The 27,214-nt window shown below is 44.6% G+C and overlaps 1 protein-coding gene across 5 annotated transcripts in view; it reads right to left on the bottom strand.

The window, feature by feature from the left end:
- KIF16B (kinesin family member 16B) overlaps positions 1 to 27,214 on the bottom strand; it is a 3,050,718-nt gene that overhangs the window by 709,912 nt on the left and 2,313,592 nt on the right. For 3 of the 5 annotated variants that reach the window (XM_069608343.1, XM_069608344.1, XM_069608342.1), the window contains one exon: positions 15,560 to 17,922. The exons of the other annotated variants lie outside the window; for them this stretch is intronic. In XM_069608343.1, the coding sequence (XP_069464444.1) occupies positions 15,790 to 17,922 (2,133 nt within the window). In that variant the 3' untranslated portion in view covers positions 15,560 to 15,789. Of the gene's footprint in view, positions 1 to 15,559; positions 17,923 to 27,214 lie in introns of those variants that run through there. 5 annotated transcript variants of the gene reach the window in all.

The raw sequence follows: 27,214 nt of genomic DNA on the forward strand, positions 1-27,214 counted from the left end.
AAATGACTGCTGGTGTTCATTGAGATTTTTGCATATCTTGCAATGTTTAATATAGGCATTTTTAGCTTGCATTTCAGAGAAAGGTGATTTCAAAGCGCTTTCTGAGCTAACCGGCAATGCTGTTTTTCCTTTGGCACACATTTAACCCATTGCACTCCTGGCCCATCACGCTCGCACTGGTGGGTGGTAGGTCAGGCGACCATTTTAGTGTGCGCAAAAACTGCGCAGTTTTCCTGGATCCTGGCGCAAATGTGGGCTTTTCCACCATCTTGGATTTTCTAAGCCCACAGCACCAAATGTTGCAGCATAATAGTCCAAACGTGGGTCAGGACACCCAACAATCCTTTTTCCCCTAGCACTCTGATGCTAAGGGACTGTGGAACCGATTGTGTATTTGCTGTCCACCAAGAGGGTCAGGTAGGGAGGGTGATGAGGAATCCTGGGAGGAAGAACCATCAGAAAGAACATTACACAGAGGCAAATAATTTGTTCTTCTAATGGAATCCTTCCTCCCACAGATTCCTCAACTATTATAGACTTCCACAGCAGTACGCAGACCTGGAAGAGGGAAGAAAGCAAGGACATCACATATACCAGAAAACTCTGGCAGCCCGCCCTACAAAAACAGGCATCGTGACCTAAAATGGAATCCAAACAGTAATAATGTTTAGCAAACGTGTGCAGAGATGCCCCTATTGCTGCCGGGCAGATGGTCCAGGACAGGGCATTCACTCTGCAGAGGGGAGGTGGCAGCATACCTCTGGTAGAATGTACAACACCTGACCGCTAGAAAAAGGATTCTAGGATGCCCTTTTTGTTTTGTTTTGGGTTAATGTTATAACTTTGCTTTTGTATGCTGTGTAACTAATAGTGCTACTGTTTTTGTCAATGATAAAATGCAGACTGTAGATAACATATTGCATATACCAATGAAAAAGATTTTAAAATAAAACCTCTGGTGGAATGAGCTCTGTGACCATCAGGCACATCCTTACAATCCAGATCATAGCATTCTGAGATGCAGAGAATGATCCACCTTGACTCGGTCACAGCCTACCTTATATGACCACTAGGGGAACCAATGAAAAGTGGGTCATCTTTTCTAGACACTCCTGTCCAAAAGACATATTAGCTGAGCACCTGTACTGGATCCAGCTGCAGATGGAACAATTCCCTCGCCATAGCAAGGTGAGGCTAAAGAGAAAAAAAAACAAGATGATGGATCTTTTGAGAGAGATGAAAATCCGCGTCCACATTTCGAAGAAAGGAGGGTCTAACTCTCAATGACAGATACCGCCTGGAGCCAACTCACCCATCTCGTACAAACGATGGCAACCAGGAAAATCACCTTACGGGCAAACAACCTAATAGAATAGGAATGTAGGTGCTCAAACAAAGCTCCCATAAGGAAAACAAAACCAAATTCAAATCCCATGGCGGAACCACAACTGGTGCAGAGGAAACTGGTTACACAAACCCTGCAAGACCTACATTACATTGGGGACTGTGAAGAACAAGCCCTGTTCCAGCAACCTCATAAAACCTAAAACAGTACCAAGACATCCCTTTACTGTGCTGATCTGCAGGCCAGCCTGGGCCAAGGACAGCAACAAATCTGAAACAGGGGATAGTGGACAGGATAAAGGGTCCAAATCTCACTCCCGGCACCAATCCGAAATGTACATCACTTGCAGGCCTAAAGTGTCTTTGTTGCGGGCCTCCGTACATCAAGAAGATGCTCTATACATTAGTTACCAAGAACTAACTACCATTTCCATGCATGTGAAAGTGCTGCAACGAGAAAGCTCAATGGAGTAATGAGGATCAGCAAAGGCGAGAAGCACAAGACGCGCTCTAGTGGTTTGTGAGAGCAAGCTAGGTGGCAGGACATTCAAAAGCCCTAATCGGATGGCAGGGCAGACACTACCTGCAAAAGCTTTGTCCTCTTGGCCTTCTGTGCTGCAGAGAAGCCCATGGAGCCAGCCAGCTCAGGGAGAAGGTCAGAGAAAGAAGACTGCATGAGCCAGTATACCGTGTGGAGGTCGTGAAAGGAAGAGGGAAGACTTCCTGGCGATTGCGGGAACCAGAGAGCAGTATCCACGCCGCCCAAACATGGAGAAGCACACAGCAGGCGAGCAGGAGCCGCAATGGATGCAGAAGTCACTAAGCAAAGTCAATGAGCCGGCATGTGGGAATGGGATGCCGAAGCGTTGCTTCGCATTCACCGTGGGAGAACTGAAAAATGCCACAGAAAGCCAGCGAGTCCTCATGAGGGTAGCTGGGGCGTTTTGGCAACCTTACCAAGGACAAATGAGAGTAAATAAAATGCATAAAAGAGAATATGAAACACGGTTTTTCCAAACGGGAGATAACAGAATTAATGCAAGGTATATACATATTTGCAAGTGTGTAAAGTGAATCACATGAAGAATTCCTGGCAGGAGAGTACACTAACAGCCAAGTTGTTTTTCATACAAGCTGTTTTGCTGTTGATCAGAGAATTCCAAGGAATCATACCCATAAGAGTTTAAAGTATCTTGAAGAGAAAACCTGGGCAAGGGAGCAATCCCCTGAACTGTGAATTTTATCCATCAGGAACTTGTGTTGGAGTTACGCCTTTACTTTTTTCTTTAAACATTATTAACAGTTTCACATCGTTCCCACACCCCAAGCACATAAAAAAGAACAGATGCAAATCATAATCCTTCAACTAGCGGCAGTCCATTGTCCTGGATGACAGAAGCAGCCATACCCCCCAGCCCCACCCTTCACCTCCAATGCCCAAACAGGGGTCCATAATGACCACCAGGGAATTTCCAACATACCCAGGCAGAGACAGTCTTCACCTTGGACAACTAAAACAAATTAGCACATACATATATCAAAATCATTACAGACCTTCCACCTCCCCATTGTCACTATCAGAGCTTCCCCTGATCCCCCTGCCCCACTTCCGCTTCCCCTTCATTAGCAGCCTCTATAGACAACAAAAAGGTGCGAACAGGGTCCCATATATTTTCCCGGGTCTAGACTTCACTGGCAGCACAGTACAATAATCATGGTCCACATCACAGCACCTTGCCAGGTCACGCAGCCATTTCTCCACAGTTGTTGCAACCGGGCTAGGCAACACAATAAATCTTTTAGCTAGGATAATACGTATTGCCAACAGTGTCCTCCCCCCACCTTTGGGAAGTCCCGGGAGCCATTTGAATAAACAGCACGAAATATCCACTTCATGATACACAATGCGCCCTGTCATCTCTGCTATGACAGAGAGGGGCACTCCCACAAGACATGGATAAATCCTGCATTAACACTCTTACATTGAGGGAACCAACCATCCATGGCAATATCAAATTTCTTCTGCACCAATGTGGACAGGTAGGCACGATGAAGAATTTTAAATGGTATAAATTTAAATCTAACATTTATCACCACTCATTTGGTATATGTACACATATAGCGCCATCGATTATCCTCCAGGTCAGACCCAGTATCCCCCCACCCATTACGAACTACACGTAGCACCCCCCTAGGAGCCAAGCTCTGCACCATGCGATAAATAGTAGAAACCACCCTGTCAGTGTTTAGCAAGTCACCCAGATATTTTTTTTCCACATTTGGTTTTATTTTATTTTATTTTGAAAAAGAGAACAACATTGCAACATTACTAATTCCAAAACCCCAACAAACTCCCTGTTATTCTCCCGTGCCCCCTCCCTTCCGCCCACCCTTCCCCCTGGTACTGCTTACTCCTTCTTTGATCGAGTTCTGAGACCCCTGTCAGTTGAACGCAACTATCCATAGGCACCTTGTTCACCCCTCTGCTCTACCATGAGGGCACCCGCTGAGCCACGCTGACCCCATGCTCCGGTCCCCCGTATTTATCCCCCTCTTTCTTAGATCCCTTCCCTAGGGAGCACCACATCGGTCCGCCCTTCCTGCAGGTCCGGCTTCATATATCACACAATAAAAGGGTGCCAGTCCATTTCCATTGGTCCCGCCCTTCCGTGGAGCCCCACCGTCATTCTTTCCATAATATTAATATACTTGGCAACGTTGGACCACTCTCTCCTGCTGGGCGGGTGTTAATTTTTCCATTTGATGGCAATGCAGACCCTAGCAGCCAGCAATAAGGAAGCTGCCATTTTGGGGAGCCCAGAGTACTCTCCTCTCCCCTCCTCCTCCTCCTCCTCCTCTAACCCAAACAGGACCAGCAGTGGTGACTTATGTCTAGCTATACCGTTTAAGTCCCTGATCCACCCAAGGACCTCATCCCAGAAGACCTGTACCCTGGGGCAACCCCACCACATGTGCCAGTAATCGGTTCTCTCTTCACAACCCCTCCAGCACACAGGGCTTGCAACTGGGAACATTTTTTACTGTCTGACCGGGTCGAATTGCCACCTATGGGGTAGCTTGATGGAGTGCTGCCTATACGGACAGGACAGTGATGTCTTGGAGACCCCCTTGCACAGTCTGCTCCAGAGGACTTCATCTATCTCTACCCCAAAGTCTCTTGCCCACCACCCTCTTAGGTTGTCTGTGGTCCAACCTCCCACCCCAACCAAGGTCCCATACATGGCAGATATCAACCCTCTCATTTTGGTGCCCCTTTCAGTAGTGTTTCAAAAGGAGTGAGAACTCTCCTTGTCTTTTCCTGGATGTTCGGCTCTGTGAGGGCCCCTTTTAGCTGTAAGAAAAGTAATACCAAAAGTTTACCTATGCCCAGGTCCTACTCTAGGTGAGTTATGTTGATGAAGGTGCCCTTCCTGAAGATCTGTCCTATTCTCTCGAGACCAGCCTCGAACCCTTTCTGAAATCTAGCTGGATTAGGTATGGCGTCTCTTACTCCCGGTACCCAGAGAAGGCCCAGAGGTGAAGGCCATGTGCTAATCACCTTCATGTTCGCCCCTTGTCGCCAGATGTCCCATATTGTCCCCAGGATAGGTTGCTCCTGGATTCTCCTATGCAATTTGTTCCTAGGCACCCACAACCATTCCCCCACCATCACTGGGTGTAAGTGAAAGTTGTCCAGGACCAGCCATTGTTGGTCTGCTTGGGACCTAAAGTGGGGAATTAGGATTCTGAGTTGGACAGGCTTATAATAGAGCCTCACACCAGAGGCCTACCCCACCCCCTTATCCGTTGGTAAAATCAGGGTCGCTCTAGGAAATCTCACCTTTTTCCCCATGCCAGAGGAACTCATGAATGCCCCCTGTATCTTGTGATAAAACACCTCCGAAATCGTTATGGGGAGCATTTAGAATAGGTACAAAACCCTTGGAAGGACAACTATTTTCATTGCATTAAGGCGACCCAACCATGAAATCGTTAGCTTTTGCCATTTTGCAACATCCGCGTGGATTTTTAACATCTCCCGAGATCCCTCGTCAAATTTATGCCTAAGTATTTCATTGTGTTTAAATTAACCTCAGCCCGAGTGGTGTAAACCTCCCATGTCCCTGTCCCCCCTCCTGTCCAGGGTTCGGTCACATGCAGCAGCATGTCATCTGCATATAAGGCGACCGTATAATCCACATCCCCCAACCCTCATTGGAATACCCACCAACTCCAGGTCATCTCCGATCCTCTGGGCAAGGGGTTCTATTGAGAGGGTATACAATGTCGCAGAGAGGGGACACCCCTGTTTAGTTCCCCATCCATGTGTGAACTACCGTGAGTACCCCCCATTTACCATGACAGAGTCGATCGGGGACGTGTACACTGCCATAATCCCTCGAAGAAGCCTTTCCCCAATACCGGATTTTACCAGGACCGCCCTGAGGAAACTCCACTCCACCCGATGAAATGCCTTCTCGCCGTCAATTCAAAGAAGGGACGTGTCTTCCCCCATATCTTGTGATGCGTAAATCAGGTGTAACCAGATATTTTAAAACCGCACATGACTGCACAATCCCGGAGACCATGCCCTAAATGCCTTGCAAATCCTAAAATACTGGAACGGAAGCCTGAACCTCCCCCGTAGCTTGGCCTCCACCTGCTCCCAGGTCACAAAGGTGCTGTTTAGATGGAAATCAAACATAGTATTGATACATAGACCTGACCACGTTCTCTTAATGCCCTCATCACAAATTGGAGTGATGCGCTGAATATGCCAAACTGTCAACTCTGTGGTGTATGGGCACTGCTCTCGCAATTTCAAGCAAAGTCTTCGCCATGCATGAACAGTACATGAGACCGGGTAACAAGGACATTTTTCAGAGACCTTCATCAACACCAAAGTCCCTAATTGGGAATAAGGCTTGACCAACTGCCTCTTGACACCCACTTGGCAGCGAACCCGGCATCCAGTCTGACCTAAAGAAGACTTGGGCCGCTAAATAATAAAATTTCATATCAGGCATGTTTAGTCCCCCTTTTTCCCATGTGCCAGTAAGCACCTCCAACCGAATCCTTGGAGTTTGAGGGCTCCACACCAACTTAATCAGTAGCATCTGCAATTCTTTAAAAAACTGAGACCCAGGCCAAAAGGAATGTTGAGAAACAGATATAACAATTTACAGAAGATCACCTTTTTAATAATAGCCTCCTTACTTACCCATAAGAGAAATAGTAAGCGCAGCCCACAGCTCAATCTTTCTCCAAAATGCACCCAGGTAGGCTGCATGATCGTCTTTCAAGATTTGCGGCCGAGTCCTGCAAACCTCCACTCCCAGATACTTAACATGCATCTGATCCCAACGGAACCCACCTAAACCCAGAAGGTGGCTAGTAGCCTTGTTCAATGGAAGCAAAGTAGATTTGGACAAATTGACCTGCAGCCCAGTCAACAAAAGCTTTAACCTCCGATAACAGCAGGCGCATATTCCTCTCGGGGTCCATCACATACAGGATCACATCATCTGCATATAGAGAAATCTGCTCTCTAACCATACCCAGCGCCAGCCCTCTATGCCTTCTCCATATCCAAGAGGGTCCAACCGCTTATCGCATCAATCTGAGCTAGTACCGCAAACAATCACCACAGATGCAATGCCGCACAAAGTCTGTGAATAAATCCTGACTGATCTAGATATACCACTGAGGAATGGTGCGGAAGCAGCCTATCCACAAGAATCTGGGGAAATATCTTCATATCCAGGTTGATCAAGGAAATCGGCCTATAAAAGAGGCGTTTCCAGCTGACTTTTGCCTGGCGTTAGAAGCAAGGTAATCATGCCCTCTGGCATTGTCTGAGGCATGGCCCCCACCATAATACCTCTTGCCAGAACCTGGATAAAATATCGGGCCACATTCGGACCAAATTCCCTATAAAACTCAGAGTTAATAATGTCAGAACCTGGGGCTTCGAGGTCCACAACGCTTTAATAGCATTCAAAATCTCATTGATAGAAAGCGAGGCCCCCCAACAACTGCTTAGTGGACTCATCTAGGCTAGCCAATTGAGCATCCTAAACAAAGGACTGCATATGTTCCAAATCTGTCCGCCCCCGCAATGCATACAATGTCTCATAGTACCTTCCAATTCCTGCAGAATAGCCGCGCCTCTGAAATGACATGCCGTCCGAACCCCTCAGTACTGGTATATCTGTTTGGCCCCGTTCCCCTTGCACCCTTTGCGGCAAGTACCTCCCAGTAACTGTAACCTTACCTCTGGTTCCCTGCAAGAGTGCCTGGTCCGGATCGCCGGAAGTGTGGTTCTTGACTGTGTGGTGCTTAACCCAAGCCACTCTCTTCCCACTGTTGCGCTGAAGGCTATCTGCCCAGTGTACAGTACGGTTGAGAGTGATTTGGTAAGACTCTTGGGAAGGTGAGGTTGATGCTGGACCCTCTTGGTGCTCCTCTGGGTGAACCTATGGATGGATAATAAGGAAAGGTAAACCTCCATACTTCTACTCTCCCCCACCTCCCTTACTTCCCCCCAGGGTGTGCTGACTGGCAGTGCAAAAATCCTGCTCACCTTGGTATCAAATCTGTGTCCAGGACATAAGGCAGGCTCTGTCTGAAGTTTCTTCACTGGAGTTTTGTGGCCCAGACCAGCTGTAGCACACGTGATGCCTGTAGATAAGTGTCCGTGCTTTGAGCTCTGTAATGTTCACTTCTGCACTGTTAATGTCCTTTCAAATAAAGTGTCTTTCTATTCTGCATGGCCCTGGGTGGGGTTTAGATAGCCCTGGGCTACACCCAGCACCACTAGACCACCAAGGATACCTAATGCATGGATTGGCAGGGGCCATATTGTTTTCTGTGTGGCATCCTGCTCCGGGGGCCATCTTGATGGAGGCTGCAGCCAGTGTTTGCAGCAAACTGCTGTCCCCGCCAGCCAGTGTGGGATGTTTTTACCCATGCATCCAAGCCCTACCATAAAACTGTGCAGTACTGGCATGGAAAAGATCATGATGGCCAGAACTCCCCAGAGAGTGCACAGGGAAAACATGAAGAATAGGCTGCCACCCATTTTTGCCTACGTTGTGAGCACAGGAGGGCACTGCCTAAAACCACCATTGGGCTACACACACAGTAGCCTGAAACCAGTGGGAATGGCAATGCTGATTGCCAAAAAGCAACTCAGAACTGTGGGGAATTCATTTTCTTAATCCCAAAAATGGTTGCATTACCAGTACTCACCACTATCAGAAAGCCGGCGTTTTAAAACCACCAGACTTTTGTGTAAAACTGAACAAATGAAACAAAACCAGACCAAGGAAAGACTTGCTAAGAGGTGGATACAATGTAAAACTATATTCTGAAATGACTTGAAGGAAGTAATTATTTAATGTATAGGTAAAAATTGTCAGTTTGATTTGAACGTAGAAAACTGGGAACAAAAAGTGACATTTAGCTGAAACCTGGCTTAATGAAACTGAATTCTGCCTGACAACTACCCCTGACAGGAGTTGAAACTGGATCAACAGCCACTCTTCCCAGGCCTAGCTGCATCCTGCTGCCCCTTGCCAAAAGGAGTTGACACCTTTCTGATTAGATTAGGGGTGGAGCACCTGGGAACTGGAAGGGACCGAACAATGCAACTTCCTTGACTCGGGCAAATGTTATATTGGGGGCATCGTAAAATAGCTTCCTCTTGGGAGAACTTGGGGGGCAGCTGTGCCTCTGTGAACAAGCTGGCTTGGGGGAAGTGGATAAACCAGTTGCCACACCCCTTTTTGACCAGGGCATAATTTAAAAAAAGATGGATAATTCATACTACGGACTTGTCAGAATTATATAAGTAATACCATTATTCTTGTGATTTTTCGGTGCATATTTTAAGAGGCGTTAGGACCCTGTGGTGTATTCTGGGGGGTTGCTAGCGGAAAATGGGGTCTCACTCCAAATGTATGCATGTTAAAAATCTGACACTTTATCATCTGTAACCCATATCCCTGGTTCACATTTGTGTAAAATCTGGAAAGGTTTAGAGGTCGTTATCTGGATGTAAAGGGGAGAATTCTGTCATCAGTGGACACAACATCGTACAAAGACAGGGATCGGATGGTTTTGTGCTACAGAAAATATGTTAACTGGACCTATAATATTAGAAAAATGGTACATAGATAAATATGTATTTGGGTCAGAAATAGATTTGGGTGCAATCTGACAAGGGGAGGTTCCTCTGACCATAAAACCTACAGCATCACTCTGACTCACATTTCCTTCCCCCAATCAAGGGAGAGAGGAGGAATTGGCCAATGATAAGTGAGAGGGGCAGGTTTAGTTATGACCAACGCACACACCCACTTTCCAAAACACATAAAAAGAGACTGCTGGGACAGGCAGAGACATTAAATTCCATTTGCTGCGGAGCATGCTGACCGACGACTTCACATCCAGAGATCCAGACTTCAAATCCATCAATCTCCAGAACCTGTAGCAGAAATTAACTCCAGAATTTGTAACAGAGAGGCCTGAATCCACCAGCTGAATCGTCTTCAGCAGGCCTCAAAACTAACCAAACTATTCAACAGCCGGGCGAGCTGTTTGAATTTTTGCCGAGAATTTTTGCAAGAACCTGTAGCAGTACCCAGAAAGCAGTGTTACATCCAGAATCCAGAGAGGCTAGACCCGCAGAGCAGAGCTGACCCAGATCGCTGTGAGCAGAACCGGTGCCTGATAGACCCGCAGAGCAGAGCTGACCCAGATCGCTGTGAGCAGAACCAGTGCCTGATTGACCCGCCGAGCAGACAGAACCGCAGCCGGACGTGTTAACCAGATCCGTGACGAGGCCTAGTTCAAATTTATATTGTGAGTACCTAGCAGAACTGTGCAGAACCAATCTCTTAGTTAAAATAATCTAATCCAATCTATTTTAACCTAAGTAGAACTGCCTCCTAGAAATCGTGTCATCTGTCATTTTTAAAGCTGCACAACTGTCACCTGTCAATTCTGCAGCTGCAAGCTGTCACCTGTCATTTTGAGTTTACTTTAAATCCGAAAAACTACCTTTATTTAATCGTCCGTATCTCTGGAACCATTTGGGTTAGGAACGGATCTGAAAGCTTAGAATCTAGGCTTTCCAACGAACCTAGACCCGACTTCCTACTTCCTATACTTTTCCCGTAATCGCGAGACACGCACTCGCGAAATTTACCGCTATTTGCGATTTGGCCCGATTTCTTCATCTGTAGAAATCAGCAGCTTTTTGCTTCTCTTTGCTAAAATTCGTTTGCAATCTGCTAATCATTCATAGAGTATTGTTAAAGTGAGCCTGAACTAATATAAAGTAGCCATCACCTACCCTGAACCTCTAGAGGGAACTAAAAGCAATTTTAGTACCTTTTCACTTCCTTGCAAACCACATTAAAGTAATTCGCCTGTGTTTAAAACTCATCCCTGTTTTCCCTAATCTTGCTGGGAGAACTGGAACTGTGTATTGCATTATAAAGTGTGATTTGTTGGGATTCTTGAAGACTGTGTGCTCTACTTCCATTTCTGGTATTGCATAGGGGGGGGGGGAGTGAATTGTCAAAAGAAAAAGTGATCATATTGCCTTTTGCTAAAATCATAACAAGTTATTTCTGTACTGCATTTTATTCCACCTTGCGTTTCCTTGAACCATATAAAGCATTATTTCCCACCTTGTTCTTCTGTTCCTATTCATAGTTACCTCTTTCTGATTACTGCTCATATTCACAAGTGTAATATCCATTATCAATTTATTTATAGAAGTGTGATATATATATTGTTTAAATTTTCAAATAAACCTTTTAATTTGCAAAACAAACCTACTTCTTGGCTCAGTGGGGTCAGGGGGATTCTAAGAGGGGGGTGTTATACAAGGGTTGTCATCCAGAGTACTGAACTGGATATAAAAATACATCAATAAGGGTTTTCCTCAGCATCCCAGACTAGGCATTGACTTAGCTGTAGTGTTGATTGAATATCGCTTACACCAGCAACCCTCAATGTCCATACCCTGCCCACATTACATGACTGTCTGCTAGGGATCATGACAGTAATGGCATGCCAAGTGTAGAGCCGGCTGGAACCGCACCTCTCTCTCTCTGCCTCGGCCTAAAGTGATCAAGCGCTTCCCTTGTTGTGGACAAATCAGGACTTGTCTTACATTCCCCCCTCCGACTGTAGTACCTTCACGTCGGCCTCCAGACTGCCCACACTCTACCAGATACCCTTGAGAACCCCATTTTCTGACGAGATACAGCACCCCGCAAGAAGACTTTAAAGGTTACCCATAGTGTCCCCACAGAAGACACCGAAACCTCATTGGTCACAAACAAGGAGGAAATGACCTCCTGAACCTTACCTCAGTATAACAGTCAACTAATCACTAAGTCAGGCAACCTAAACTGCCCCTGAATCTGGGAATTGTCTGACAGCGTCCTCGGGAGCATCAAGCAGCTACTAGAACTATTTATTTTCCCCCAAAAAATGTATTGGCATTTTGAAATAATACAAGTACAGAAGGTAATCTTATGCATTTGTTCCAAGCAACCTGACGCATATCGTCCAAGCCATCCGCCAACACAGTAACAAGTAGCAGCTACTAGACCTATTAATCCAATCCTGTCCCACCAGAATGTAATTGATGTGTGACCTCATGTCACGGACAGAGCAATAAAAAGAAAAATCCTTTTCGCCAGGATGCATGATCCATAGATCTAGCAAGCCTAGGTCATTCAGTCCCCCCATGTATAGCCCTTGTTGCCAATGATAACGTGTTCATCCCAGGCGCTGACCTGTCTGAATTCAATATCGTGTTAACCCTGATCAACTGTTTGCGAATACGCCAAGCAGCCAAGCCAGAGGTAATCATAGACCTCGGGATCATCTATGTTTGGCCCATATACATTAACAAATGTGACCACACGCCACGCCGGTGACCCAGTGACAATCACAAAACACCATTCAGGATCTATTTTTGAGCTCAGGAGTCAGAACCCAAGGGACTTATGAATAATTGTTGGTACCCCGGGAGAGTATCAGGAATATGAAGCATGGAAATGTGCATCCCCAAACCATTTACTGAACACCACATTCATCTTCCCCACCAAGTGAGTCTCCTAGAGCAGAAGGAGCTTGGCTCCATGCTGCTCCCCATAAGCCAAAACCTTATACATTTTATCGTGGTTATTATGGCTGCACACATTCCAACTGCGGAGGGTGCACAACTCCCATCTCATCTCAAAAATTGCCAGCTTTGCTGCTCCCATACGAGAGTCATCCTTATATTGTGACTCGCAAACCACATCCAATAAGCCCCATAGGGCGCAGAGCATTGTGAACCCTTTTGAATATATCTCCCCTTTATCCCTCCACCCCAACCCCGCTCAACTCAAAAACCTCAAATCCTCCTCCCCACTGCCCAACGCCAACCTGCTGTGAAATCCCCCCTTTCACGTTTCCCAACCATCCCAACACCACCAACTTGGGCACCTACCTGGGGACATCCGACTCGGCGACTTCGTTGGCTCAGCCTACCAGAACAGCGTTCCGTAGGAGGAGGCCAGTTATATAATGATATAAACAGCAACTGACCTGGGTCCGGAAGGAGTGGGGGAGAAGCACCTGATGGTGAGACATGGTATTCCCCTTTTTTCACAACCCATTTAACCCCTATCCCTGCTTATGTTATGGAAAACTACAGCTCCCATAATTCCTCCCCACTTCACATTGACAACATAAAAGAGCTGAGGAAGATGAGGAACGAGGCCACTATCTCTAGTGAGTTGCAAAGGGCTCTGTCCCTTTAATGAGGCCAGGCAGAGTCAGGCACGTAATCCTAACTATACACACCTGCCACTTGTTAACACTCCCTGTCATGATAAATGGTGGCACGCGGGGCACACTCTGAGCAAGGCTGGGTATGAGAAGGAGCAGCTCTTTGGGGCTGATGCGAACCAGGCTATGGAAGTTGGAAGGCCGAGGATATGATCGGCAGTTGCGAAGAACGAGAGAGAGCCAGGTGAGAATTCCACACTTTCAGGAAGCCATAGTGTTCGAAGACTGAAACCGATTGAGCTGAAAGGAGAAACCTTCAAGGTGCTTCAGAGCAGCTCGCTACCCTCTCGGGTGAACGATGAAGTTGGGGAGGAGCAGAAGAGGCGTTAGTTACGGCTTTGACGGTTACACGAAACGCATTGAAGACAAATTAACCCAACCAGTGAGTTATCGAACAAAAGCCCGGTTTGTGCTAAAAGCAAAAGTAACTGTAACCAAAGTTTGAAGGTTGTGCATGTGCCAAGAGCGTAATGGAAAGGACAATTGCTGAATTGTGAAGAGATTATTCAAAGTAACAGAGTGGTCCTGCGAGGCGGAATCGCACATTCGAATGTCTGTGAAATGTTATGAGTCGAAGTATATTAAAACGGGAACCAAAGGGAAGAAAGTAACCGCGATCCCGAACAAAAGTTGAAACAGTGAAAAGCAAAGTATGTGAACTCTGAATATGCCAAGATGGCAAAGTGTATGAACTTTGAAAGAGGTCCACGTAAAATCCTTGCAGATTCGAAAGTCTTCGACAGTAAAAAGATATAAAGACAAAACGTGGGGAAAGGAACCCTCACAAAGAGAAAGACAGACTCGAGCCCAGAGGAGGGAATCATGTGCTGAACTGTGGCAGAGTGAAAGTCAAGAGTGACAGAAAGTGGGGAAGGGAATCCCCACAAAGAGAAAGACGGGCTCAAGCCCGGCATAGGGAAGTCTATGTTGAATTGTGGCAAAGTAAAAGTAAAGAGTAGAACTGTGTATTTATGAGACGGCGAACAAAGCCTAAGGAACTGATTGAACTGCCAAAAGCTTGAAGCCCAAGCCTGAACTGTTGAACTGTACCAGTAAAGCCAAAGTGTGCAAGACTGATGGAACTGTGCCATCCACCTATGCTTTTTAAGAAACTTTTGTGACCCTGTGCTGCTGAACGTGGGGAAGCGAGTTGTTACCCAAGCCATTCTGACATTTCTTTTAAGACACACTTTTTCCTTTTGTATTCCCTTAACACATTTGTCATTTGAGAAGGAGAGCCAGGTGAGTTTTATTTTAGTATAGGCCTTTTTATTTTGACTAGACTGACTTGGACTTGTTTATTTGTTGAATGGTCGAGAATACTCTCATTCTAGAGTTAGGGCCAGTTAGGAATGCTACCAACCCAACCAAAATAACAAAATAAAGGTTTTTGAAACTTGCATCGAGTGTGTCTGTGTCTACTATTGGTAAATGCCTTCCTTACATACCCTAGTTAAAGTTAATAAGCAAGATGTTTGAAATGACGCTTATTGAAGTAATGATCGTTTGTCTTCCACATGAGTGACACAGTGATTGAAGACAGCACTCACCCTTTACAACACATCTCTTCTATCTCCTTGTCCTGTATGAATATAAATTGCGCAGGAATAGGAGATTTTGATTATGTTTCCCTCTGAAATAATACATATGATGAAATAAAATACATTTAGATGTAGATCAGAATACACAGAATTGTTTTGGTTGATTAAATTTGAGCTGTAGAAGTTTATCACGAAATGCAGCTCCTCTGTTTTTGATAGGTGTAATCTTATTGAGGGCTATACATGCCTAGGCCACTGATGTACTAACCACTTTGCAGAGCATCAATTAGCGTGAGTAGCAGTTATCTGCATTGTGATCAGCCCACAAACCGGTTAGAATGAGCCACTTGCAGCTGCCAGCTGCATTCCCTATATGGTTTGAGACCCTATCTTTTGGGGGGGAGGGGGACATGAAAAACATTTCTGAAAGTGATTGATTGAAAATCCAAGTGCCTATAGCCATGCAATGAAGGTACAGAGGTAAAAGGGTTAGTGCATTTTCCTTTATGTGGGGGAGGGGGTGTCACTATCATAGCCATGCAATGATGCTGTGGCAAAGTTGGCATGGGCGGCACTCTTTGTTTTGAAAAAGGTTCCAGCTCCTGTCTGTATCTGGAGGATATCATACGAGATGCGTAATCTGTTTTAATAATGGCTCACTGGGAGCAGCTCACACCTGTAAATCTGTGCGGCACACAGTGCAAAGCCGAGCAGCTCTGCAGTCAATGGTGATCTTGTTAGTTTTCATAAACGTTTTTTAACAGTCTGATCTTTTAGGCCACACAAGCTTGCATATAAATGATTGTATTAACCTATTTAAGGCATCCATTTTCTTTATTATTTCCAATCCATGGAGTGTGGGAAACAGTAATAAATCACTATATTGTTTTTTACAAGAATAACAAACAATTAATTTCATTTTGCAATAACATTTGAAACCTTTAAAAAAAACACAAACGCAAATGAAAATGTCAAGCCCACACATTGATAACAGAAGTAACATAAGAGAATGCATTAATATGCTCTTTGTCCTGTGTGTGCACTCTTAATTGACACTGCTTTTAGTCAAGTGCCTAATTAATAGAAAGGCTTCTTCAGTTGAGGTCAGAGTCAGTTTCCAGATATCTACCTTACTGTTCGCACTGTGTTCTGGATATGATTGCATACACATCAAAGGTTTATGCTCTGCTTGATGGAGAAGGGAAAAAACACTACAAGAATTAGAGTCTACATTGTGCTTTTCAGAAAACACTAGATCAAGCTTGGTAAAATGCTCTTGGTCTTTGATAATTAAAGTTTTGAGCTCACTCAGACAACGCAATTGGATTTTGTCAAATTGCCGACACGGAGGTGCGGTGTTGCAAAACCCTGGAGCTGGATGGAAAACATAATCTTCCTGCATTAGGGCAATGTGATTATTCATTAGCACTAGAGTTCTATATGCCACCTGTCCGGCTTCATCCACCTTAACTGTTATGTACATCAAGATGTGGACGTCGCCCAAAGAGGGTTTCTTGTGCTTCATGTTCCCATGCATCCAATAAACTAAATCGGTTAAAATCGGCCTGAATGTACAGGCGAGTCGCGCTCCATTTGCAAATGTGACATCAGTGACTTCTGCATTCCAGTCCAGGGAAAGGTGCAACAAATCTTCTTTCAAAAGTGGGTGGCTTAGGATGTTGCTATTCACTGACATGGGGAGGAAAGTATCAATGATGTCCTGGCATAACCTCTGTGTAAAGCATTGGTTAAATGTCAACAAGGTCAATAAAGAGTCTTCACTTCTACCAAGGATTCGCAAACCCTGCCCCCCAAAGCGAATTTGAACTTCACTCAACATTTCTGAATCCAGAACCTGAAGCACGGTCAGGGGTTCCACTTCTGAGATCACAGATACTACAATGACAAACATTACAGATTTACACAACAATAGACAGGCAGGCTGGGGATTGGGGTGTGCGCAATTGGCAGCAGCAAGCCAGTATACCCCCATCAGCTCACCAGGCCTGACATGCACCTCTGAAGTACCCTTGAGGACAGTCTCTAACAACCTTTGCACTGGGTACTCCTGGAGATCAAGAAACACATCTGGGAATTGGACAAACCTTTGCCTTAGCACAGGACAATTTTCCAAGTCCTCGCCAGATGTCAAGCAAGTCCCTTGAAATGTCCCTTCCTGTTCGATATGGGACTGGATTTGTGAATAGAAGTAATGCATCATTTCATCTGGAAGCAGGAACATATCACGCGGGTTCCTGTAAATAAACACTTTGGTCTTTTCCGATGAAAGAGGATCATCCTGCTTCTTATTGGAGCATAGAAACTGTGGAGTTGTGTAAAATGGCAAGCTTCTAATTAAGGGCAGATATTGGCCACTTCTCTCATAGAAAGCACCCAGCTGCTTTGACTGTGTGATGACCTTTGCCCCGCTCAGCAGCTGATTGCCGGCCGCCTTACAGAGCAGGGACAGCCTGCTGGAAAGGAGGCCCCAGCTGTAGCTCTGGCCCACCTCGGTGGACTTTGGGGAGAAGCCTTTCCTTGCATGCTGCTCGGAGGAATGAGATGTGTGCGAGACGCTCTGTGGGTTTTGGGGAGTGGCGTTCGCCCTGGAGGTAATTTTAGAAAGCATACTGGTCTCTGAGAGGCTACAGGAAGACGCATGTCGGAATCCGGAATGCTCGTTACCCCAGCCGCTCAGGTGGAAGGGAGACTGCAGGTGTGACCAGTCGCATTCACCCAAGGCGGTGTCCGGCTGGCAGAGAACACATTGGAGATCCCTGTCCCTGGACTGCTGGAGCGACTCCATTTCATCTTGCAATTGTTTTACATTACCTTCTGCGTGGCGCTGCAGAAACATTTCAGGCGCGGTCTGGCAACGAGCACTTGCTCTGCAATAGAACTGTCTGCTACAAATATGATTCACTGCAAAGCGAGTTTGTGCCAAACAGTCGGCTTCACGAGTCGATCCATTTTCCTTTGTGCTTAGTTCACTAAAAAGTTGATGTTGTGATATTGACAGAATGCTGTTGGAGACAGAATACGAGCTGTGCGTCTCTGAAGGCTGGCCATGAGCAGGGTAGCCTCGCAGTCCTCGGCTAATGGCAGCCAGAACCGAAGGGCCTGCGCCTACTTCAGGTGCACCCCGATTGTGGCAGGAAGGTGGACAATGCTGGATGTTCTGTTCGCAATTTGAAGAAACAAAAGTAGGAGTTATTGAAAAGAGACCATTTACAAAGATGATACAGTAAAGCAAAACGAAACAACTCGACTGATTAGTATTTGATTTGGATTGAGAGTCTGCGAACATGTTCTGATCATAACTTAGGTACAGTATCCGATTCCCAGAGTCCATCCAAGTGCATCCTGGGGCACTTGAGAAGTGTGTGAACAGTATAACACGCAGGATCGCGGAATGTTTACCTTTACTCGTGTATCTGCTGCACCAAAAACGATACTGTAGATAATAAATATCCCCTATATCCTATTAACTATTTACGTCATGTCACCAATCACATACTGCACCTTAATCCTCTATTTAGCTCACCGCCACTAGTCATTTCACTGAAGACAGCAAGTAGGCTGACCTCCTACTACTGAAAGCCTTTCTCCTTGCACCGCATGCCATTCCTGTCACACACTCAAACTCTAGGTCCGGACCTTGATGATCAGCGTCTCCCCAACTAGGAGTATGATCAAAGATGTACAAAAACATATTTGACGATTCATATGGCACCATAAGAAATCGAGGGTGAATATCAAAAAGCTTCAGGCTAGTACAATGAACAGGAGGCGTGCCCTTCCATCCTGGAGGGCTTACCTACCTTTTGGCGGCACAAACATGTTGGGCTAAAAGATAGCTGAATGAGGAAGACATAGCCAGTTGGAGAACTAATGAGCTAACCACCTTCTTGCCATTTACATAGCAGAAAATAATCACTCTCCAACCCGTTTTTGTCCTCAAAAACATTCTGAAACACCCCATTGTCGTGAACACACATAGAAGCTGGCCCTAAGCACTAAAATGTACCACAACAGCTGAAAGCTGCTTTCCACCATGGCTTAATGTAAAGGCGACTCTAATGATACAAACAAGAAGACAGGTGACCAGGGTCGGACTGGGGCGTAACATTGACTTGGGCACCAATGAAGTAGCAATAAATTGTCTTGGGCACCAATGAAGTAGCAATAAATTATTTTGTGACAGATTCTTTGAATAGTACACAAAGGGGAGTTTTTTGAGAAAATGTGATGCAAATTGTGCATTTTATAGATATGTATTCAGCAACACCGATCAAAACTACTAGCCACAAAGTGAAGTAACACATCAAACTGGCCTACGGCCAGAAAAATGGCCCACTTCCGTATTTTTGGTTCGGGCATAGCCCTGTTGCCCTATAGGCCAGTCTGCGCCTGCAGGTGACATTAAGACAGGAGAACAAACGGTGAAATATCCCAGTATCAGAACAAGGGCTCAAGTTGAAGGCAGGTGTGGGTGGATAACGTCCCCCAACTTTTTTTCAGAAGGCGGATGTCGTTCCCCAGGGTATTTTGGAGGCTGTGTGGAACTGTCCTTTTCTAAAGTATGATTTTAAGCCTAGGGATTCAAGCCGCGGCCAGGGTCACAGGTCGGGCACTTCACCATGTAACTTGGTGAAAAATAATGAACTAAAGGGGAAATGTCACAATTCTGACTGCACTCTCCAGGGAAAACATTGCCATTGAGTCTCGGGGCTTCAAACATACACACGTTTGAACATTTTCAAACCCTATTAGAAGAAAATATCCTCCCTGAGATTTTTGTGTATGTTGATTTTATGAAAGGCAAATAGCCCCGTTTGTCCTGTGCAATGTGCATGGTTATACAAAGACAATTGAATGAAATGTGCATATTTAACTTTGTTATGCTAATATTTAGAGACCACACATCCAATCGCTTATGGTAATGAGTCCCTCCTCTTTTTCTTATGACTTGAGCCCTGAATACGAGAACTTTGTCCCCAGACCTTTCCATCAGATTAAGGAGCTCTCGGGGTTCAAGGTCGGAGAGTGTCTGTCAAACAGGACACTTATCTCTCAGAGAATACACACGATGGGGAAAAATCAAAACACGAAACTGAATGCAGAGAACAACACAGGACTTCCCCAAGATTAGAAAATGGTATGCCCATTGCATACCAAACATGCATCCCAACCTCACATTAGCAACCTTACGGTCGGAAAACCCAAGACACGCCAATTGACTGTGGGGATATTAATACATACTTCGTGCTGCTAAACCAGGTCTCTTATAACCTCAAAAACAGAGGGATTCAATTTTAATAATTCAACGCACTTATAAAACGCCTTCCAAAATGTATTTGATGCACCTGTGCAAGAGCCCTTAATGCTGCAGAGAATGTGGAACTATTGGTACGCTGGGGCATATGACGTGCCGGTGCCCCAGGGTTAAGTCTTTTTGAAGATCTATACGGTCCACCATAGGGGCAATTCAGGTTAGTACTGCTGAACATGCACTTATACCTGCCCTGTTTGAAAAAGAAGTGGAAACCTGGCATACGGCAGAAACCAAAATCCACCTAAAGTTCAGGAGTGGAAAGAATCGCTTTCACAGGCCTGTGAGTATGAAAGACGAAGCTACGACGTCGTACTCATGTGGTGGACACAGTCTGGGACCTACTTGAAGAGTTTATATGCATTTAAATGGGGTATACTACTTTGACTATATTAGAACCCAGAGGGATACAAGAGTATTAATGAATCCTAGATATGGGATGGGGAATCGTACCCACTTGCATAACGCAAGGTGGTTAACAACCCTCATTACAGTGATGTGGACATCAAATACCCGAGTGGTCTGTGACAATCCTGAGCCTGGATGCAATTGATACTGGTGAACCAGCCCTAACCCATTAGTGGACCCATTAGTCAGGGAGCTTGCTGGGCATACAGGAGCAAGGCCTGCTTCTCAGTGGGAAAACATTTCCCTGTAATCCAATGTACATATTTAGTTACAAAGACACATATAGTAAAGTTCGGATCGAAAATATGCACATTTGTGGGGCCCAAACCCGCCAACTTTTCTCCTTACATGTTCTCTACCATGGAGGGACGGAATAGGGTGTTTGACACCATTAGCCGCTTGGTCTAAATACCTCGCATATTATGCTGTGTGTGAAAGATATGCTGTTGGACTTGACCTGCATGCTGTATGTAATTTGCTGACACACGCGAGTACTACGTTTTGTGTGTAACAACACTCTGCTGATGTTGTATTTGTTGAAGTGTCTATATATACGATTACATCATATTTTTTTTTAAATCTAGGACCATGATTAGAAAATATCCAAACACCAAAGTGGCAGATAAACAGCAGTGTTCCCACAGACTGCAAGTTTACACGTGACTATGGGAGCGAAGATGGTAAAGAGAAGTATTAAATAATCTAAACATTGATGCCAACGTGCATGCTTCATTGCCAGAGTAGCAACTTAGTACACAAGGAGCCTACACAAACAAACATTGGCAATGCCAATAGTTTTAGCGTTTACTGCTGTTATTTGCATTTTGCATTTAATGGTTCCAGGGTGCAAGGAGGAGAGTGCAAAGTTTCAAAGGAGGATGCGATAACAGGCGCGGGCGTGAAAGAGAAGGAAGGAGAATAGAGCAAGGGAGGAAATGATTAAGAGAGGGTGCTATCGATGATGAGCAAAAGGTAATATGCGTGAGAAAAGTTGAGAGTGAGAGGGGAAGAAATAAAGCAAGTGTGTGAGAGGAAGGATGAGAGGGGTAGAGAGTGGGGGTGAGGTGAGTGGGTTGTAGAGAGAGCTGGGTGGGTGGAGAATTTGAAATCACAGCAGCTGCGAATGAGGCCAAGATAGAGTGAATCAGAATAACCTGGATGTGATTGTAGAAGTGCAGAAATCTGGGCCGAGTGATAAAGTACAAATCTGTAATAAAAGGCAAGGTTAATACCAGCAGTAGGATGAGATGCTGCCTATTGCCGATCAAGGCCAAGACGAATCTTTAACCTCATCAAACCTCTACCGGATGTTGCGAAAGGGTCTTGGCTAGTTACCAACTATCGCATGACTTATTAACATGTTTTTAGCCGTCTAGTTCCAACTATCTTTTTTTTTTTCACCTCATCCTTATAACTTCTTGAAAAAGTCTGATTCGTGAGCGCCTGCAGGGTTTTCAATCACCCATACGCATATATTCATTCTTCCTGCAGTTATGAACTGATGACATCTTGAACTGTATTGAAATGCATTACATAAGCACGCCACTGTGTGATTTCCAAATGTGTGCTTTGCTGCAAGCTGAATATCATGAGTTGTCGCCATAATTTTAGCTGTGCCCTGTGTATTCACTGGCAAGGCTCCCGATTTACCCTATGCCCCATTACAGTGAGAACATTGACCAAATGAGCTAATTTTTTTTTGTTTTTTTTGTTGATGATTTAGTTTGTTTGTAAACTTTTTCATCATTTGCATCTATTCTATAAGTGATCAGGGTTCATAGTTTAAAATGGGTTTCCTGGTGTTTTTTTGTTAAGTTCCAGTATATAGGTTTGGAAGAGAGCAATTGTGTATGTATATTTATTACTGTGACCACTGAGCAGAGCTGCCCATCTTTCTTGCGTGGTCGTTTGTTGGGCTGAGAGTTGGAAAAACGTTCCGAATTGTTTGCGCTGAGAGGAAAGTGATTGGCATTCCATGACCAGATGGAAGATGGTTTCCGGAATTGCTTCGTCCTTACAAAAGCGGCAGTAGTTGTTTGTAGCATCAATCTGCTTCGTAATAGCTAGATGTGATTTTGTAGGAAGGATGTTCAAGCGTATTCTTGTGAACGTTGTTCTGATCTGGGAAAATTTGAAGATATGCTGGTAGTTCATGAATTTTTCTGTTGTCTTTGATACAGTGAAGAATGTGTTTGTAAGTGTTCTTCTTTTGGATGGTCTTTATCCAGTCGTTATGAAGAAGCTTTTTTTTTGCATGCTGTGGGCGAATCGTTAGAAGTTCTTCTGAGATGTCTTCGTTTTCCATTTCTTTCCTCATTGACTGTTTCCATTTTTGTAATATCTTGATGTTAAAGGTGTTTGCCTGAGCTCGTAGAATTTGGATAGCTGGGGTTTTTTGATCAGTCAGTATTTTTCAGAAGATGTCTAATCTTTTCCATTGTACAAATGATTCAATTGACTGGGTTGCCATTTCAAAGCGAATTCTTGGCATTGGGTATGTCTGTGGTAGGTGAAGAATTTTGCGCCAAAAAATTGATTCAAATTTCATCTAGTTGATTGTCCGGGCATTTAGCATTCCTTCTGTTCCATAGGTTAGTATTGGGATGTACTTTTGTCTGTAATAGGCAATGATGGGTTTGAAAGAGAACTTGCCATATTTTCTGAGAAGTAGACATCCTTGTCTTGATAGTGATTGTGCTGTTTGTTCAATTTTGTCGATCCATTGCTCTTCTGATTTTGATTGATTTATTTGGATGCCGAGGTATTTGAAAGTTGCCACGTTTTCTATTTTGCTCCCGTTGATGTAGAAGCTCAGTTGTTGTGGGTTTTTTTGTGGGTGGTTTGGTTAGAATCGTTGTCTTGGTTTTTCCAGTGTTAATCGTTAGTTCTTTTTTTTTCCATATAGCTGCTCAAGGCTGTCAGGGAGGCTTGTAGTCCAGTTGGTGTTTTGTCTAGCAAGACTATGTCATCTGCATATGCCATGGCAGGCACTGATGTCGCATTTATTTTCGGAGGGTTAGTTTTGTTAGATCTTAGGTGTTCTTCGATGTCGGCCGTGAAAAGGTTGTATAGTGTTGCTGCTAAAGGGCAACCTTGTTTTAAACCGTTTGTTGTCGGTATAGCGTTGGTTGTGACTCCTTGCTTCGATATCTCACTTTTATGGTGGTTTTTGAGTAGAGGAGGATGATCGGTTCAAGGATGTTCGATGGGCAGTTCCAAGCTCTGAGTTTTGACCAAAGTTTTTGTCGTGAGATTGCATCGAAGGCCATCTTTATATCAAGAATGCTGCATATATTGTGGTGTGGGAGTTGATAGCTTCATGCTTTATTAATTGAAATAATATCAAGTTGAGATTTGTTCCGACATTGGCTGTGAAGCCTGTTTGCCTGGTCGAGAATTTGTCGTTTTCTATGGCCCAAGTGGTTAGTTGTTTCAAGAGTACTGCAGTGAATAGCTTCCCCAGCGGGTCTAGTAAGGCAATTGGGCGGAAGTTTTGAGGTTCTTCTCTTGGTCCTTGCTTGTGGATTGGGACAATTATCGCCGACCTCCAGGAGTTTGGTATTCGGTGGAGTGTGTTTACCAAGGTTGTGATATGGCACATAAAGTTCGCCCAAGCAGCTGGGTCTTGTTTAATGACAGCGTTCGAGAGTCCGTCAGGACCCGGGGCTCTGGAAGTATTCAGTTTTTTGATCAGCTGCATGAAGTCTTCAAATTCTACATTTACTTGCCAAGTTGGTTCGGATGAGGGCAGTGGGGTTTGTGGGTCCATTCTTCTTGGTCCGTATATGGTTGAGAAGTGCATTATCCAGGTTTCTTGCGCGACATTGGCTGTTAGTTTATGTTGCTTTTGTCGGTTATCATTGAGCAGGTTCCAGAGCTCTCTGGTATTGTGGGTTTTATTCAATTTCATTATGTTTTCTGCGTCTGCTTGTTGGAGGACTTTTTGTTGTGATTTTGTCCGATTTGCGTGTTTTTGTTTCAGGTTTTTGATCTCGTTCTTGTTCTCCGCTGATGTTATTTTCTTTAGCTGTCGTATTGTTCGGTTTATGCACTTTTTCCTTTCGGCTATTTCTTGGTTGTATGTGTAGCGATGATCCATATGGAGGCGGTTTTTGGTGGTTTGTCGAAAAGGAAGATGAATCCATTTGTAGTTAAGTTTCTCAGAGTCTGTCAAAGTGGCATCATGGAGTTTCTTCGGTAGTTTTGCCATAGCTGTTTGTGGAGTTCTTAGCCTTGATGCTGTGCCGTCAAGTTCCATGGGGGTCGGTGGTCTTGGTTCACTTCGTTGGCTTAATGACTCGGATTGGACGATGAGTTGGTTATGATCACTTTTGTCGGTTGATACCGTTTGTGCTTTTGTGACTGATTCATGTAGGTTGTAAGATAGAAATATAGTCAATGATTGCATGTGATGATCCTCGGGTCCAGGTGTAAGTTGCGGAGTTGTTCTTTGCGTGGTTCAGGAGGATACGATTGCGTATCGTAGTTTCCTTTATCCATCTCTTTGCTTTTGGGGACAGATCTGAGAGTGTTTGAAGGGAGCCGTTTTGGTTATATAGTTTGACTTTTAGGTTTACGCAGATTATAATTTCTGTTAGTTGGTGTTTTGTCATGGCCATGTCTATTGCGAGAAATACACCGTCGATGAAGGCCTCCGTTGATATTGCTGCAGGGTTCCAGTATAAATTTAGGATTAGAATTATTAGATTGTTTTTACTTTCGTCGTTTCGATGTGTCTTGGTACAGGTTAGTTTTGTAAATTGGGTCCAAGGATTGATATTCTCAGAGCTCAGTACTGTACAGTGGGGGTTTATCTTAATTAAGGGGAGGAGGCCAGACGCAGGCCTTCCTTGTTTTTTAACAATAGCAGGATTGAGAAATGTGAGAAAGCCATCGCAGGCTGGGGGTTCGCTGAGCCAGGTTTCCTGCAGGCATATGATTTGGTATTGTTCTAGGTCAGGGGAGGGGTTTGTGAAAAGATGCATGTTTCCTCTGGTGTTCCACGAACAGAGTGACCACGTGTAAGCCAGGTTTGTTGATTGTTATGAATTGGAGATCGTTGAGTATTCTATGGATGCAGTTTCCGTGAAAGAAGATTCCGAATCGTAGGTTCTTCTAATCGGTCGTTCGTCTCTGTCTGGTTGGTACGGTTGTGGCGATTGGCTTCGGCTTCTGTCAACTCTGGTGTGGTCGGAGGTATAATTGTTCATGTATGGTCTTGTTTGATGTTGGCTGTTTTCCTCTTTGTCTGTGGTTACTCTGTATTTCGGTTTGTTGGGTAATCTTGTGAATGTTGTGGCCCAGCACGTGAAGCCAAGTTTTTGAAGTTGAGCGCGTCTTGATAGAATGAGTTCCTGGTTGTTAGGATCAGATAATTCTATGGCAATCTTGTCTAGATTTAAATCATCTTTGAATGTTATGAGGTCGATGTCTTTTGTTGTTATCTTACTCAGCTGTGGTATTGCTCCAAAGAGGCGTAGTAGATTGGTTCTGTTTAGGATTATGGGTTCAGATCTGTTGATTTCATTTTCAATATGAATTTCTCAGTTTTCATTCTGTCGTAATGGGTTGACAAATGTTGGGATGTTGTGCCTATGTTCGGTTGATTCTTGTAATGTTCTTGTTAGCGAGTCCGTTGAGATTTGATCGTAGGTTTCATCTTTTGTTTTGTCTATTGTATCATTTTCTAGGGATGCATCTGAGATTTCTTCTAAAGAGATCTGATGTTTCGTCTTGGTTGTCATTTATACATTGTTCCTGGTCTATGGAGTATTCGTCGATTATTATGAAACTCGTATGAGGTTTTGGTTCAGCAGATTGTGGTCTAATTGCTGAGATTTGGTCTTCGTGGGTAGATGAGTAATTCTTCGTCAATGAATGATTCAGGTGACGTCCTTTGTGGCACTTGAGGATGCATCTGATTTGTGGGTTTATGGTCTCTCTGGATGTTGGTAATTGATGATGTTACCGGGGTTTGGGTTTTGCTTGTTGTGGTTGCAGTGGATTGATCAGTAAGTTTTACAGTTCTTAGGAATGCTCTCGAGCCCGTTTGTCGTTTTTTGGATGTACTGGTTTTGCCTCCTTTGTGGTTTTTTCTTTTGTAAAGATGTGGTATTCTTCGGTAGCATTCTTAGTTAACTTTTTCGGTAGACTCCGGTTGTGGAATGGTGGTAATTTCAGCTGTGTGTTTCAGCGTCTGTTGTCCGTGAGTCGGGATTGCAGCAGTTGGTTGTTGTGGTAGGTTCGAGACTGTTGAGGTGGATTTTTCTTGATCGTTTGGTAAGTTCGCTTGTTGTTGGTGGTTTGCTTTAAGCATCTGTAGTAGTTCTGCTGTGAGTTTAGTTTTTTCTTGTTGGTCGCCTCTCGCTATTTCGGCCAATCTTTGTTGCCAGCGATGTGATTCTTCAGCTTCAACGGTCAGGCGGCATTCGATTGTCGAGACGAAGTGTTCCATGTGAATCTGTTTTGAGTGAATTAGAGCGAGGAGGGTGGCTTGGTCCTTCATGTTGTCTTTCATGTCTTCATGTAGTTTCAAGAAAGTAATCATCGCTTGTGAAAGTATGGCAATGAGCATATTTTGTAGATCTATCATCGTGGTCGGAATTCTCGGGTTATTGTTTTCCTCCGAGTGATCATCTTTTGTATGGTGTTGACGTGTTTGTCTTGTGGGTTGGTCGGTTTTGAGTTCTTAGTTATCGGGTCTGGAGTATAATAGGATTCATCTGAATCG

This window comes from Ambystoma mexicanum, chromosome 4q (assembly GCF_040938575.1).
Source record: "Ambystoma mexicanum isolate Mex_15411 chromosome 4q, UKY_AmexF1_1, whole genome shotgun sequence".
In the NCBI taxonomy this organism is placed as follows: Eukaryota; Metazoa; Chordata; class Amphibia; order Caudata; family Ambystomatidae; genus Ambystoma; species Ambystoma mexicanum.